This window comes from Anas platyrhynchos, chromosome 33 (genome assembly GCF_047663525.1).
Source record: "Anas platyrhynchos isolate ZD024472 breed Pekin duck chromosome 33, IASCAAS_PekinDuck_T2T, whole genome shotgun sequence".
In the NCBI taxonomy this organism is placed as follows: Eukaryota; Metazoa; Chordata; class Aves; order Anseriformes; family Anatidae; genus Anas; species Anas platyrhynchos.
The window spans coordinates 6,838,981-6,855,190 of record NC_092618.1 but is presented as its reverse complement, the minus strand read 5'-3'; the positions used below and the strand labels follow the sequence as shown (position 1 = coordinate 6,855,190).

General features: G+C 55.8%; 2 protein-coding genes across 2 annotated transcripts in view; both read right to left on the bottom strand.

The window, feature by feature from the left end:
* The window catches only part of LOC140000349 (protein YIF1B-like), a 57,885-nt gene that overhangs the window by 19,799 nt on the left and 21,876 nt on the right, over positions 1–16,210 (bottom strand). The gene's annotated exons all lie outside the window — the stretch shown is intronic.
* Positions 4,251–10,626, bottom strand: LOC140000165 (uncharacterized). Its single transcript, XM_072029944.1, has 8 exons — positions 10,530–10,626; positions 8,522–8,592; positions 6,405–6,559; positions 5,905–6,043; positions 5,493–5,630; positions 5,138–5,314; positions 4,626–4,781; positions 4,251–4,283 (listed from the first exon to the last, which is right to left on the bottom strand). Exons 1-8 carry the CDS (start codon positions 10,624–10,626, stop codon positions 4,251–4,253), a joined length of 966 nt encoding a protein of 321 aa, XP_071886045.1.

Here is a 16,210-nt window from a genome sequence, read left to right as displayed (position 1 = left end):
CCAGGGCTGGCACAGTACAGTTCAACCTTCTCCGACTCCCTGGTGCTCCTCAGCCTGCCCACCTCCTCCCGAAGCTCTGCCAGGAGGCTGAGCAGTTCTTCTACCTGGGCGCACCTACCACAGGTGGACTCACAGGATGGGATGTCAGGAAGAATTTCTTCATGCAAAGGGTGGAACCGGCTGCCCAGGGCACTGCTGGAGTCCCAGGCCTGGAGCTATTAAAGAAATAGCTCCTTTAATAGCTCCTTGCACTTCTTGGTGCAGGTGTTAACGGAGCCAACTAGGAAAGGTGCCCTCCTAGACCTGTTGCTAGAAAACAGAGAGGGTCTGGTGGGAGATGTGGTGATTGGTGGCCGCCTCGGTCATAGCGACCATGAAGTGGTTGAGTTCAAAATTTACGGTGACAGAAGGAAAAGTGCCACCAAAACCTCATCCCTAGATATGGGGAAGGCGGACTTCAGGCTGCTCGGGGAACTAGTCAGCAAGGTCCCCTGGGAAGCTGCTCTTGAAGGCCTTGATGTCCACCAGTGCTGGTCACTCTTTAAGCGATGCCTCCTAGAAGCACAAGATCAGGCAATTCCTAAATATCACAAGTCAGGCAGGCGTGGCAGGAGGCCGGCGTGGCTGACCAGGAACATTCTAATGGAGATTAGGCGGAAACAGAGAGTGTTTCGCTACTGGAAGGAGGGCCAGGTGACATGGAAAGAATACAGGGATGCTGTTCGTGTCTGTAGGAAGAAAATTCGTGTGGCTAAAGCACACCTAGAGTTGAAGCTGGCTGTGTCTGTGAGAGAAAATAAAAAGGGTTTTTTTAGATATGTGAATGGAAAAAGGAGAACTAAAGAATACATAGGGCCGCTCCTTGATAGGGAAGGTCTTCTCACAGACGATGACATAGGCAAAGCAGAGACGCTTAACGCCTTCTTTGCCTCTGTCTTCAATGCCGATGATGGGCTTCGGGACCCAGGGTGCCCCGAGCTGGAGGACCGGGACGGTGGGGATGACAAACTCCCAACCGACCCTGAACGTGTGCGGGATCTGCTACTCCACCTGGATCCCTACAAGTCCATGGGTCAGGATGGGATTCATCCCCGGGTGCTGAAGGAGCTGGCGGACGTCATCGCGGAACCTCTCTCAATTATTTTTCAACGATCCTGGGAGTCTGGAGAGGTCCCGGTAGACTGGAAGCTGGCAAATGTTGTGCCGATTTTCAAGAAGGGTCAGAAAGAAGACCCTAACAATTACAGGCCTGTCAGTCTCACATCAGTGCCTGGTAAAATCATGGAGAAGATGGTTCTCGAACGTATTGAGGCGCACCTGGGGGACAATGCAGTCATTGGTCCCAGCCAGCATGGGTTTGTGAAGGGTAGGTCCTGCCTAACTAACCTGATTTCCTTTTATGATAAGATCACCCGTATGGTGGACCAAGGGAAAGGAGCTGATGTGATTTTTTTGGACTTCAGCAAGGCTTTTGACACGGTTTCCCATAGGATCCTACTGGACAAAATGTCCACCATACAGCTAAATAAAAACATCATACGATGGGTGAGCAATTGGCTAACGGGCAGGGCCCAAAGGGTTATGGTGAATGGCGCTGCGTCAGGCTGGCGGGCGGTCACCAGTGGGGTCCCTCAAGGCTCCATTTTAGGGCCGGTACTTTTCAATATTTTTATAAACGATCTGGATGTAGGAATAGAAGGCATTTTGAGCAAGTTTGCTGATGACACCAAACTTGGAGGAGTTGTGGACTCTGTTGAGGGTGGAAAGGCCTTGCAGAGGGATCTGGATAGGTTGGAGAGCTGGGCGATCACCAACCGCATGAAGTTCAATAAGAGCAAGTGCCGGGTCCTGCACCTGGGACGGGGAAACCCTGGCTGCACGTACAGACTAGGCGACGAGACGCTGGAGAGCAGCCTAGAAGAGAGGGATCTGGGGGTCGTGGTAGACAACAAGTTGAATATGAGCCGGCAGTGTGCCCTGGCAGCCAGGAGGGCCAACCGTGTCCTGGGGTGCATCAAGCACGGCATCGCTAGTAGGTCAAGGGAGGTGATTGTCCCGCTCTACTCTGCGCTGGTGCGGCCTCCCCTCGAGTACTGTGTGCAGTTCTGGGCACCACAGTATAAAAAGGACATGAAACTGTTGGAGAGTGTCCAGAGGAGGGCTACGAAGATGGTGAAAGGCCTGGAGGGGAAGACGTACGAGGAACGGCTGAGGGCACTGGGCCTGTTCAGCCTGGAGAAGAGGAGGCTGAGGGGAGACCTCATCGCAGTCTACAACTTCCTCGTAAGGGGGTGTCGAGAGGCAGGAGACCTTTTCTCCATTAACACCAGCGACAGGACCCGTGGGAACGGAGTTAAGCTGAGGCAGGGGAAGTTTAGGCTGGACATCAGGAAGGGGTTCTTCACAGAGAGAGTGGTTGCACACTGGAACAGGCTCCCCAGGGAAGTGGTCACTGCACCGAGCCTGACTGAATTTAAGAAGAGATTGGACTGTGCACTTAGTCACATGGTCTGAACTTTTGGGTAGACCTGTGCGGTGTCAAGAGTTGGACTTGATGATCCTTAAGGGTCCCTTCCAACCCAGGATATTCTATGATTCTATGATTCTATGAAATGCGTGGACTTGGCGCTAAGGGCCGTGGTTTTGTGGTGGGCCTGGTGGTGTTAGCTGACGCTTGGACTTGAGCTGAAGGCCCTTTTCCAAGCGCAAGGGTTCTGTGACTCTTTCACTGGTTGAGTAGGCGCCATGCAGTCACCGGGCCCAGGGAAAAGACGTCCTTGGTGGCCTCCAAGTTAGCTCAGCGTCATGGCACCGAGTCACTGTGAAGGAGCTGCTGGAATAACGAGACAACAACCTAGTTCTATTAAATATATATATTGCTCTTTTGAGGACTGCTGCGGGGCTAGCGGCAACACGGCAGTGGAAATCTCCGTCCTGACGTTGCCTTATGCCTTGACGTCAGGATCAGGGTGGTTTGAACTGCCAGGGAACGGACCATGGGTTCCGGGTCGTTCTCTGAAGGCTGGAGGACTGCAAAAGAAAGAAGAGCAGAGATGAAAACCCACTCCTTGCAGAGATCCCCAGGCATCCCCTGCAGACCATGCCAGCCCCTCTCGACTCTTCCCCAGGCCAGGAGGAGCAGGAGGGACAAAGGAATCCGTTGAAAGCTGCTGCTCAGCAATGTCCCAAATGCAGCCACCAGTCCTTCCCCACCTGCGCACCACAGGTCAAGTGGGGCACCTTCACAAGCTGGTTCCCTCACCACCTGCCTCCATCCCTTGGGAGGATTCACACACTCCAGGAATCTCCTGGACTCTTTCCTCTCGCTATTGTGCTTCCCCATGAGAGCAAGGGCTAGCAATCGTGACCCTGCTCCTAGCTGCTTGTAGGCTGTCTCATCTCCCTCTTCGTCCTGGTTGCGTGCTCTACAACAGGCTCCCACCTTCTGTCAGCCTTACTGCCCTTTCCCCTGACTCTTCCTCAGGGACACTCAACCCTTTCAGCGGCACTGCCCAGCTCCAGGCTGGGAGGCCATTCCCTGACACCACAGGCTACCCCGTCTCCTCTCCCTCGTTCCTATGGCTGCATTGCTCCTCCGCCCCGAAGCATTTCCCTGGAGCAGGGCAAGGCACGGGGGCCTCTGCCGCTGTCCCCCCAGCCCCAGCACACCCCCCACTGCCCTCACTCACCGCTGAGGATTTCATTCAGCTTCTCCTCGCTCTGGCCCTCGCAGTAGCGCGCAGCAAGACCTAGACACAGAGACCCCATCAGAGCCCCGCTCCCCAGCACGCTCCCAGCAGCGCAGCCCCTGGCCTGGCCAGCCAGGCTGTGCCCCCTCCTGCACCCTGGAGCAAGGGCCCAGTCGGGGGGCTCTGGGGGCAACAGGGCAGTGCCTGGGGCTGCCAAAGGCTGCCCCAAGAGGGACCCAGGAGCTGGGCTCACCAATGAATCTGACGGCCTCAAGTCGCAAGTCGGTCTGAGTGGCCTTCAGGTAGGGCTGGCTCTGCTGCAGGTATTCTTCTACTCTGCCTCTGTCCTGCTGCAGCTGGAGAGAGAGAGAACGCAGGGTCACGGGGCTTGCACACCCTCTCCAGGGTCTCCTCCAGCATTCTGGGGGCAGGGAGGTCAGAGGGGCCTGCAGAAGAGCCCCCTGGGGCTCTGTGCTGGCAGGAAGGGAGCGAGGATGCGGCTGCAGGCAGCGGGCTCTGGCCGGGCGCGTTTGCCCAGCTGGAGCAAACCAAGATGGATCCTTACCAAGCACTCTCCAATCCTACACGTCTGTTCTGTCTGGGCCAAGCGCTTGAGCTCCTTGCGTCGCAGAAACTTTGCAGCCACGGCGAGAGCTTCCCCAGAGGCCTGCGGAGCAGCAGAGGTTGGGAGGTAGCAGCACAGCCTTGGGAAGGAGACCCTCTGTCCCCTCCTCTTGGCAGGGCTGCGAGCCTTTCCCAGCGCGTTATGGGAGGCTGTGGTGGGGGGCAGCGTGCACTGGGTTCAGTGGCCAAGGCAAGGCCACGGGACAGCCACCATCGGAGGCAGCTCATGCTGCCGGCCAGAGATCCCCCAGAGCAACCCTGTGGCATCAGCACACCCTTGCCCACATAACTGCTCAGCTCTGAGATCTGTACCTTTGCTACGCTCTCACTCTGGTCTCTCATGTGAACGTAGAGTGGGAGAAGGCTCCTGTGCACCGTCCTCTTCATTTTCTTCGTCCTTTGCCACAGCACAGCCTCCACCACGGCTTGGAAGAGGCAGATGGAGTGCTCCTGCACCTGGCTGGACGCCTGGCAGGGAGGAGGACAGGAGGAATTTCAGCATTAGCGTGGCCGATGTGAAGGGAGCTCCCAGCACTGTGAGATGCTTCAGCGCTGGATCCTTCCCAGAGGAGCTGCTCAGGGGCAGCTGCAAGGCCTGGTGCCCGTGAAGGGCAACGCAATCGGTTGCCATCGCAGGCTGCCCGCCAGCCACCCCACTTTCGCCACCAGCCGCACCAGCCATGCCCAAGCAGAGCTCCCCAGCGCCTGGGCTGACGAGGAGACTGGGAAGGCCCTGCCTGAGTGCTGCCCACAGGGCCGGGCTGAAGGGCAGCCCTCGTTACAGGGGGCCCAGCTGAGGGCTCGGGCTCCCGCAGCACACTTACGTGGTCAAAGAGTGGCAGGAGCTTCTCAGCCAGCTGCAGAGCCGGGCCACTGGCCTCCCTCCTCTCCACATGAGTCATCACGTTTCTCAGCACAGGCAGGGCCTTCAGCACCACGTCTGTGTTGGTGTCCTGCAGGGCCTCCACAATGTCTGGCAGCAGGACCTGAATTTCCCTTGCCTGTAGGAAAGACACCATTTCCCTTCCGTGAGGCAGTGAGAGACCACCCTGGGCAAAGGGCTCTGGTTCCTGAGCACCAGCCTCCTGCCTTGCTTCCTGGCAGCGGGGAGGGACGGGAGGGCAGAAGAGCAAAGCCCCAGGCTGCCAACATGGCTTTGCTTGACGATGGCCCGCTCACCTTCTCAGGGCTCTCTGACACGGTGCAGAGCCCTTTCAGAACCATCAAGCGCATCTCTGGTCTTGAGTGCCTCAGGTAGCTCTGGAGGTGCACTGGGTTACCAAAGTCCTCCAAAAAAATGTGATTCCGGCCCAGCATCTGCAAGAAAGAGCAGTGAGAGCCTGGCAGGGCCTGCAGGGCTCCCTGCAGCCTCTTCTTCTCCCACCTTTGGGCAGGGATGGGGCAGCGCCAGCTGGCACCAAAGAGGCACCAGGCGCGGGGAGCTACGGGGGCTTGCCGGCCCCAGGGACCATGTGTCCGTACGTCCTGCGGGAGCTGGCAGTTTGGGGGTAGATGGGCACAGGGCTGTGCCTGTGTGCCTGAAGGGGCACACGTAGCCCTGCTGGGAGCAAGGTTTCATCTGGGAACTCACAGCCAAGCGACGGATGCAGGTGTCTTCGGTGTCTGCGGTGTACCAGTTGCGCAGCGGCAAGTCTTTCATCATGATGTTTAAAACCCTCTCCAAGGTCTGCGGCATGGCCAGGATCACATCCCACATGGCCAGGTCAGTGCTGCAAGCCCAGAATACTCCGTCAGTGAGGCTGCCTCAGCCGCAGGGCCACAAACTGGGCCAGCCCCAGAGGACCCAGGCTGTCCTGCAGCCCCTGTGACTTGGGGAGCACTGAGGGCCCAGCCTGGGCAGGCAGGAGGGGGCTGAGCTGGTGTTCCCTGGGGGCAGGGGGACTCTGGGCTGCCTTGGACAGCTGGGCTGCTGCAGCCCTGGCTGGCCCAGTAGGGCTGGAACACATTGGTGGGAAGGAGGGCTGTGCTCCTTGGGGACGTCCTGCTCTTTGCCATTGGTGTGGCAAGCAGAGAGTCTCCAGGTGCATCTCCCGACGCGGAACAAGCCCTCAAGGATGTTAAGGCCAGGACCTGTCACGTGGCGGAGAGAACTGCAGCAGGTTCTCGACTTCTTCCCTGGACATCATGTTGGTCATCTGGAGAAGCAGGGAGTCCAGGCACTGCCGCGCCGATGCCGTGTGGATGCTGCCCAGGTTTCTCCTGATGCGCTCCATGATTGTTGGCACCTTGGGGGACAAAGTGGGAATGGTGTTGCCAGCAGACCGCAGCCATTGCCACAGCTGCCACTCAAACTTTGGCCCCTTCCATTGCTCTCTGCTGGCTTCAGGTGGCTTCTGGAGCCCAAGAGACCCCGATGTGCGAGGGAGGCAGGGAGGGAGGCAGGGACGGAGAGAGGAACAACGCCTGGAAGAGCTCAAGGGCAGGGCCATGGCCACAGGCCACTTACATCTGTCAGCCAGTAGTCAGGGACCTCCAAGGCTGCGTCCAGCACGCTGCAGGCCCCCTGCTTGTCATGGATGCTGGAGTCTTGTAAAGCTTCAAGGGCTGTGAGGACGATGTCCAGCCTCTCAGCAGGGAAGAGATGTCCTCCAAACCACTGTGGGAAGAAGGAGGAGCGAAGACATGCCTCACTGAGTGTCCCAAGGGTGCTGCTTAGCTGAGCAGCAAGGGCAGCTCTGGAGAGAGGGCCCTCGGGGGAAGGGGTGAGGATGGGGCATATGGGGCCAGAGTGCTGGCCCTGCAGGTAACCAGGGCTTGCTGGTGGCCAGGAGGGCTGGAGCTGCTGCCGGGACACAGGGGAGCAGCCTTCGCATAGCCCCAGCCTGGGGACAAGAGGAACCCTCTCAGCAGGGCGAGTGAGGCCGTGCCAGCCCCACCGGTTCTGGACCCCTTTGCTCACACGAGATGCCTGCTGATGCTGCGGACAAGATCCCCAGCAAGGCCAGAGCTCATTACCTTGGCAATTTCACACGGAGTTGATGTTGTAGGAAACGGGTATGCTGTGTCCTCCAAATTCTTGTGTCTCTCTGCATAATTTTTCATGCCGTTTGTCTGTGAGCTTTCTAAACAGGGGGCAACACCAAAGAGTCAGTAGGGAAGAGCATCTTTGCCAACAAGCTTGCCAAATGGTGAAAAGCACTTTCACTAGGAATGGCTGAGGAGGGAGGCTCAGACCCCCGGCGAGGAGAGTGGTGGGCAGGGATGTAAAGCACAAGGTGAGGAGTGCTGGGAGCAAGAGGGACCTCAGGGATGATGCAGAAGGAGGAGAAGCAATGGCGTTGGGTGCCGTGGGGGTAGCAGCGTGTCACAGACCCCCTTCTGCTCGGGGTCAGGATGTGCAGGAAGCCCCCTGACACCTGCCTTTAAGACGGCAGGGAGCAAACAGTCAGGGAGCATTCTGGAGGGCGTCACCATCCCTGGTGATGCACGGCTGGCTCTGCTGTTCACTCCTCGGGGAAGATGCCGTTTGGGAAGTGCTCATCGATTGATGGCTTAGACTGGGGGACACCACAAAACAGCGTGGTAGGTGATCTGGGGAGGGTTGGGAAGGACAGCAGCAGAGAACTGCTCCTGGACGGCAGGTGAGCGTCTAGCTTCTGCGGAAAACGATAGCCAGAATGCTGCGGGAAGCTGCTGTGAGGAGCCGAGGAGGCCAGGGAACCTGGCAGAATTCCGTGAGCAGCCTCCACCAAGCACAAAAACAATCCTTCACAATACTCAGGGAGAACAGGCAGACAAACCAGCAGATGTCTGTGTGCAGATGGACATTGCCTACCACACCTTCTTACCTCTTCCTTCTCTGACGACTGTGTACATGCGATGAAGACTTTCCAAAGCTGAGTGTCTCATGGAATCATCGCCACTGCTGAAAAGCAAGAGGTGGCCCAGCAGCTTGCCCAGGATGGGGATGCGCAGGTTGAAATCTGTGGGCTCATCGTTGCCATAGTTTTCAAAGTTCCCTAAGATCTGTTTGAGGAAGGGAGGAGAGACAAAGGGCTTAGTGGAGGCAGAGCCAGCCCCTGAGAGAGCACGGCCTGGGGAGGGAAGAGCAGGGGCAAAGGAGGGACGAAGACCCTCAATTCACAGTGCTGAGGCACTCACGTGCGTTGAGGGTTGCCTCGCAGGCACCCTTGCATGGCAGGATGCTCTGGGATGCAGGAAAGGGTGGAAAATTCCTTGTGCCTTACCTTGATCACCAAATACCAGCGGATGAAAGTAATCAGCCTCTCAATCACATTCACAGCGCTCTCACGCACAGCTGAGTTTTTGGAGACAGCAAAGTCCAGCATCACCTGCGAGGAGAGAAGTTGCTGGGGGTTGACAGCGGTCTGCAAATGTGACCTGAGAGGATTCTTTGGAAATTCTTTGGAAATGCCAAACCTTCAACATATTCTGCATCTCTATGTTGAAACTGGCGATGGGACAGTTGAGTACGAAGCCCTCCAGCATGGTGTCCATGGCTTTCATAGTCTGCAGGGAGGACAGAAGAGCATCGAATTATTTCTGTGGCCCTCCTCACCCCCAGGAGCTGGCTCTGAGCCCCTCGGGAGTTCAGGGGTGGCTTTGGGGCTAAAAAGCCACTGCGTGCAGACCTCCTGCAGCACAAGATCAGGTCGGGGAAGGGGCGAGGCTGGGAAAGCAAATCTGGGCCCCGGCCCTGCACTGGTCTCTGGTTGTGTCAGCACGGGGAAGCAAGGCAGCAGCTCAGCAGGACTGGGGGTGCCGGTACCTCACCCAGCACATACCTCGGCGTAGAGCACTCCTGTCTCTGGCACATCTGACTCGGGAGGCAGAAAGAAGATGCTCTTGAAGCACACACGCAGGAGTCTCTTCTTTTTGCCATGCAGTGCTGTCGGCACGGTGTTGCTGAAGGAGAGAGAGAGAGGAGCCTGTTGGACGCAGTGCCTCGAGGCTTATGAAGGAGGACACGGACCTCCCTTGGCCAGGCATCCCTGGGAGGGACGGGCAGCCTCCCTGCCAGCTTCAGGGCCACCAGGACATTGCCACCAGGGGCTGGGCACGCACCTGAGGAGGGCGACAGTCTCCATGGCCTTCTGCCGGAATGCTGTGCGCAAGCTGTCCATGGGCTCCTTTTCCAGCAGCGCCTGCAGAGCACAAGCAGGATGAGACCTTGGAGCCGCCGGCACCCAGCAGCAGCAGAGCCAGCGCTGCCCCAGCCCTCGCCTCCCAGGGGGCTGGTGCCGGGGGGCCTTGCCCCTTCCCCAACCCGCTGCGCATCCTCTCACCATGATGTTCTCCACCAGCTTATGTTTGCTGCAGAAGCCATGCAAGTTCAGCGGCACACCCCTCTCTGTGACACATGTGCACAGATCGCAGATTTTGCTGAGGAACAGCATCTTCTGCTCCTCGTCGTCCTGGCAGCCACAAAGACACCAACAGAGCATTAGGGGGACACCCACGGCCAGCAGGACCAAAGCCTTGAGGGGTCTGGGGCTGTGTGGGACCCCTGGAGGGCAGCGCCAGGAGCACAGCTGTGATGCAAGCGGCTGCCATTACCTTTTCTGTGCCTCTGACATACGCCCTGATGAATTCCACGGCCTTGTCTCTGCACAGTTTCCATGCCTTACCTGGAAAGGAGGAAAGCAAAGAGTGCTGCAGAGAGGGGCTGAATGCAGGGGTGAGGAGAGGAAGGGCCCCAGCCCCAGAAGGCCGTGGGGAGGCCGCGGGGATGCCCAGAGGCTGCAGCAGCTCCGCTGGGAAGAGAGGCTGAGGGAGCTGGGCTTGTGGAGCCTGGAGAAGGCTGCGGGGGGACCTCGCTGCGGCCTCCCCGTGCCCAAAGGGGCCTCCAGGAAAGCTGGGGGGGGATCTTCATCATGGACTGCAGCGACAGGACAAGGAGTGACGGCCTTAACCTCAAAGAGGGCAGGTTTCTTTCGGACAGGCAGGGATTTCTCTCCTTCACGCCCAGGGCAGTGAGGCCTTGGCGCAGGCTGCGGTGCCCCCTCCCTGGCACTGCCCACGGCCAGGCTGGGTGGGCTTTGGGCAGCCTGGGCTGGGGGGAAGCATCGTGATCGCCGAGGTCCCCCCCAGCCCAAAGCGTCCTGGCATTCTGTGGTGCTGCGGAGGAAGCTCGGCCCCGTCAGCCCAAGCGCCGCTTTACCCAGGGAAGGAGTCCTGGAGTCAGGCAGGGGTCTCTGTGTCCCCAACCCTCCCCACCCCATCCCTAAGACTCACTGCGATCCAGCAGCTGCGACTCCCCTTCAGAAGCAGCCTCTGGAGAGGGAGAAACAAGGATAAACCGGCGTCTCCTCTGGGCGGGCGGTTGCGGCATTGTGGGACGTGGGCTATGCTCGGGGACTCCTCGAAGGCCCTGTGCTCCTGCCCTGTCCGTCACTGCCGTGCACCGACACTGAGGGTCCGAGCCACGGCTGCGCTCTTATAAGGCGGAGCCCTGGGGTGTCACCAAGTGACGTCACAATGGGTGCCACTGTGACACGCGCCTGGGCTGGGTGGGCACCCATTGTGACGTCAGTTGGTGACACCCCAGGGTGCTGCCTGACGCGAGCGCAGCCGTCCTGCTTCCCAGGACGTGGCTGAACACCGCTCGTTGATGGGAAGTAGAGAATAATTTTTTTTCCCTCTCTCCGTGCTCCCGCGCGGACTGATTGTTTCTTTTGTTTCGTTTTTTTTTTTTTTCCTCCCCATTCCCTTTCCATTTAATTAAACCTTTCTCATCTCAAACCTCGAGTTCTCTGTGTTGTATTTTCTCCCCCTTCCTCTTTGAGGAGAGGGGGAGTGAGAGAGCGGTTGTGGTGGAGCTCGGCTGCCCACCTGAGTAAAACCACCACACTTTGTCCCAGCAGCTGCGGTGCCTTGTGAGGGGCTGGGGCTGGGGTGGCCGTGCCCAGAGCCCTGCAGCAGCCTGTGGAGGGCATTGCCCTGGGGCCAGCCCAGCCTGGGCTGCTGGGCTGGGCTGGGCTGGAGAGAGGGCAGGGTGGTGGGGAGAGGTGGGCAGGGGCCGGGCTGGGCTGGGCAGTGCCCGGCAGAGCACTTTGTTGACTTTGATGACTTTCACCTATTTCTTTGAGGACTGTAGACACCCGTCTCTGTTCACCACCTTGCTCTCATGCCAGCATTTCCATCATTTCACCAGTGTCTCATCAACCCTCCCCAGCTGCTCCTTCTCACACAAAGCCATGCTCTGATCACAGACGCTCTTTGGGTGACCTCTGGCAACGCAGCACAACACTCTGAGGGACAGTTCTTCCTCCTCGTGGCCAGCACCAACATTCCAAAGTGCACTTTGTGGCAGTTTTTTCTCTCCTACTCTTTTCTACTACAAAAGAAAGCTCCATCAGGGTGGAACCCCCTCCTAAAGTAGGCATCCCAATCCATCAGGCTCCTTGCGGCCTGTCAGCCAACCAGACAGAAGTCACCGCACCAGCATCTTCCAAGCCATGGGCCTGCTGCTGTCCAGTCATGGACTCAAGCAGAAGGGACAGGACAACCCATATGTGGGCCTTCTTTCTGCATGGGTCCTCCTGGGTATGTAGGCAGAGGGGATCCCACAGTCAGCATGCCAGCCAGGTGCCTTTTGCTGGCCTACCAGGGCCACTGGCAGATGTCAGCCGAAAAGTACCGATCCCAGCTCTAAGTCAAGGGTGACCTGCCACCTACAGACTGAAGTGACCTCTCAGTCCCTTTCTGTGACATGATCCTGCTGCTTCCCTATCAACTGCAGAGACAGAAGTGACCCCACAGTGACCACCACAGTCACACTCCCCTGCTGGTGCAGGAGATCCTGAGGCAGAGCTGAGCTCATCAGAGCATTCTCCTCCGTCTCCCCCTTGTGACCTACTAGCTGATCAGATCCATGGCCCTTCACATTCATCTTTGAATGCCATGTGACTGCCCAGTAAGCTCACGATCCCTTCCCTGCCCAAGAGGGCAAAGCACCTAAAGGTTAGGAAAAGGGTTAAAAGTGAGAAGGTTAATGTACGGGAATAGGGGCTTTCAGTGTTAGGTGTTCGTGTATGGGATTAAGGTTTCCCTTTCTAGGTTAGAGATTAATCAAATGTGTAGTGGGAGGGTAGGGTATTCTTCTTAGGATGTGTTCTGCTTAGGGTATGTGAAAGGTCTTTGGTTGAGGGTTTTGTTTAGGTCTGCAAGGGCTAAATAGAACATTTTAATGATTGCGTTAAGGGCAGGGATCAGGGTGAGCAAGACAGTAAAGGTAGGGGAAAGGGGCTATGGGCTGACTTTTTGCTTCGAGGGATATTGCGGTCAAATATTAGAGCAGAGTATTCCTGTCAGTGTGTGGAGAAGCCTTTAGTTTTATGGAATTCAGGTTACTGGCTAAAATACGGTAATGGCCTCACGTGACTGCTTTAAGTCAGCTTTAAAGTGAGATGAAAACTACCTGATCATTCTTACATCTTCAAAACCATTAGCTTCTGCTGTCCAAGCTCCTCTTCCCTCCCCAAAATCTCACATCTCTCCTGTCTAGGCTTATCCTGAATTCACTGTATCAGTCATCTTCTTAGAGGCAGCTTTCTGATGACTTTCATGAACACAGAGTATCTGTCTTACCTCTGCTGGCTACTCTGTTCCTGAGAAAGAAGCAGCTTCTAAGCCAGCATGGAGAAGGACACAAAGGGTCTGTAGGAGCACCTTGCACAATGTGCCCAGCAGCTCTGCAGCACCACAAATGTGCACATCCTGCCTACAAGTTTTGGTTCCAGAATGGCTCCTATGGATCCAGGGTAACTTCCCAGGCCCTTATGTATGCTTCAGTTTCCCCCAGGCATCTTGAAGGCAGTAGCTGCCTCTGTGTAGAAAACTGAAAGCAGCCCTGAAGGATGACTTTAGGCAAAAGCTGACACTTCTGACATAACCCCTATCCAAGACCTCTTCCTTTATGGGGCCTACCCAGTACTTAGGAAGAGTGGAACTCACAACCTGTATGCATAGCAGGTGCCTTCTTCTGGTCTATCACTGACACTGGCAGATGTGAGCCTAAAGGCACGTATCCCAGTCAAGAGTCAAGGGATGACCTGTTGGCTACTTCAGAAAGAGCTCAACTCACAATCCACTTCACAAATATTCCCTTAGGAATGGATTAGGAATTTCTGAAGCACCACCGACTTTGTGATACAACACCTACAAAACACATACTTTCTTTCAAAATCATTAGTTTCTGCTGCCCAAACTCCTCTTCCCGCCCCCAGATCTCACATCTCTCCTGGCCAGCCTTCTCCTAACCTCCCCATATCGGTCATCTGTTTGGGAGCAGGATTCTCATGACATTCATGATCTCAGGGTATCTGTCTCACCTCTGCTGGCTACTCTGTTACTGAGAAAGAAGCAGCTCCTAAGCCAGCATGGAGCACCCTGCACAAAGTGCCCAGCACCACCATAGAAGTGTGCTGCCTACAAATTTTGGTCCCCAAATGGCTGCTTTGGATCCAAGGTAACTTTTTCCCAGGCCCTTATACATGGTTCATTTTCCCCCAGGCATCTTGGCAGTGGCTCCCTCTGTACAGAAAACTGAAAACAGCCCTGAAGGATGACTTCAGGCAAATGCTGACACCTCTGACATGACAACCCCGATCCAAGACCTCTTCCTCTTTGGGGCCTACCAGGTACTTAGGAAGAGTGAATTTGCATGAACTACATGCAAAGCAGGTAACCTGCACTTGCCTTTCAGGTACATTCAGAGAGATGAGCTTAATGGCACTGCTCCCAGCCAGGAGTCAAGCGATGACCTGTCAGCTACTTCAGAAAGAAGTCACCTCACACGCCATTAAACAGCCATTTGCTTCCAACTAGATTAGAAATTTCTGAGGCACGACTGACCCCTTATTAACATACCTACAAAACATTCTCTTTTTGGCCCTGGACCTGCCCAGGCAGTGATCTGGTTGTGACTCTTCCAGCCCAAGGCACTGCTGCTCAACTCCCAGCCTCTCTGATGCATGGGAGCCAGTTCTGTACCAGTCCGGTCAGGTGCTAGGCCAGGAGGGACCTTGCAGGCAATCTTCAAGGCCCGTGCCTGTTGGAGGTCTCTCAGCTCCTTGTGCACAGCGAAGATAACGCTCAAATCCAGAAGCCATGTGCCTGAAGCTGGCCTAGAACACACTCAGGGAAGGGCCCTCCCAGCCCCAGCCCCAGCCCCAGCTGGCGGTGCTGCTCTGCGGAGTGAGGGGGCTGTGGTGCCCAGGGCACAGGGACACTCTGCAGGGCCATGCTGGGCAGGCTGGGAGGCAGACCCAGCTCATGGGGTCACTGCCATTGCCCCAGGGCCGCAAGGAATCACGCGCCAGACTCCTTTGCTGGGGCTGTGTTGTGGTTTAACGTGGCCAGCAGGTAAGCACCACACAGCTTTTTGCTCACCCTCCCTCCTCCCTCTCTGGAATGGGGGAAAGAAATGAGAAAGTGAATCCTGTGGGTTGAGATAGAGACAGTTTATTAAGGAAGGAAAGGGGAGGGGAGGGGAGGGGAGGGGAGATATCATAACTTGTGGAAACAGACAGCTTTCCATCCGCTAGCCTTCTGTGACTCTGTACTGCAATTCCGTTCAACTGGTTACTCCTTTATTATCCAAACTCTCCTGCAACTCCTGATACTGCTAACTTGTCACAGATAGCACAATCACACGAAGGTTGAAACGTCTGCCTGCAGACATGAAAGGCTGACAGAATGGAGCATCTGACAGAATGGCTGACAGAATGGAGAATTGATGAACAGCATGACATGGAAGACAGACAGTTAGTGATGTGCTATACAACACAATTCTGAAAACAAGCACAACAGCCCCAAGATCAAAAAGATCAACATTGTGATCAGCAACTGTTAAAGCAACTGTTAAACTGATCTATTGCTTATAACAATTTACTTTTAAAATGCTCTGGTCCGATTTGTCATCTCAACCTTTGTGCTCCATGCTAGGCACCAAAAAGACTTGCAGTGGTTTGACCCAGGAGGCAGCTCAGCACTACAGATCTATTTATCCAATGCAATGAAGGAGAGAACTGGGAGAAAAAAAAAAAGAAAAAAAAAAAGACACAAAAGGAGTAAGTTGTTATTGTTATTGTTACAGACACCAACAGAGTAAGGGCATGATATTTTTGTGTGCACATCAATGTGGGGGGGAGGTGTGGGGGGAGGATTGGGAGGGACCGTGGGTGGGGCAAAGGGTCACGGGGATCTGGGGCAGTCATGTGTATAAGAAGCTATGCTACGCAGCAATAAATTGGCACTTGAGCTAGACACGGTGTGTCTGTCTCTGGTGTCCCTGCTTGGGGAGCAGACGTCCAGGCAGCCAATTGATGTTGTCTCTCGGGCTGGGGTAGCACGGAGAGAGACAACAATCAAAAGACAGGAAAGGTGGCGGTGATTAATTGAAAAGTGTTGGACCTAAGCATGACGTATATGGTATGGAATTAGGGGTGGATATTGTCCTAGTTTTGGCTGCGATAGCGTTCATTTTTCTTCCTAGTAGCTGGTATGTTGCTGCCTTTCGTATTTACAGAATCACAGAACAGTTTGGGTAGGAAAGGACCTTAAAGATCACATAATTCCAACTCTCCTGCCATGGGCAGAGACATCTTCCGCTAGACCAGGTTGCTGAAAGCCCCATCCAACCTGGCCCTGCTTCCAGAGATGAGGCAGCCACAGCTTCTCTGGGCAGCCTGTTCCCGTGCCTAATCATTCTCTGAGTAAACAACTTTCTAATATCTAATCCGGATCTACCCTCTTGCAGTTTAAAACCATTACCCCTAGTTACTGCTGGCTCATATTCAGCTGACTATCTACCAATATCCCCAGGAGCCTTTCTGCTGGGCGGCTTTCCACGCACTCTTCCCCCAGCTTGTGGCATTACATGGGGTTGTTGTGCCCAAGTGCAGGACCCGGCA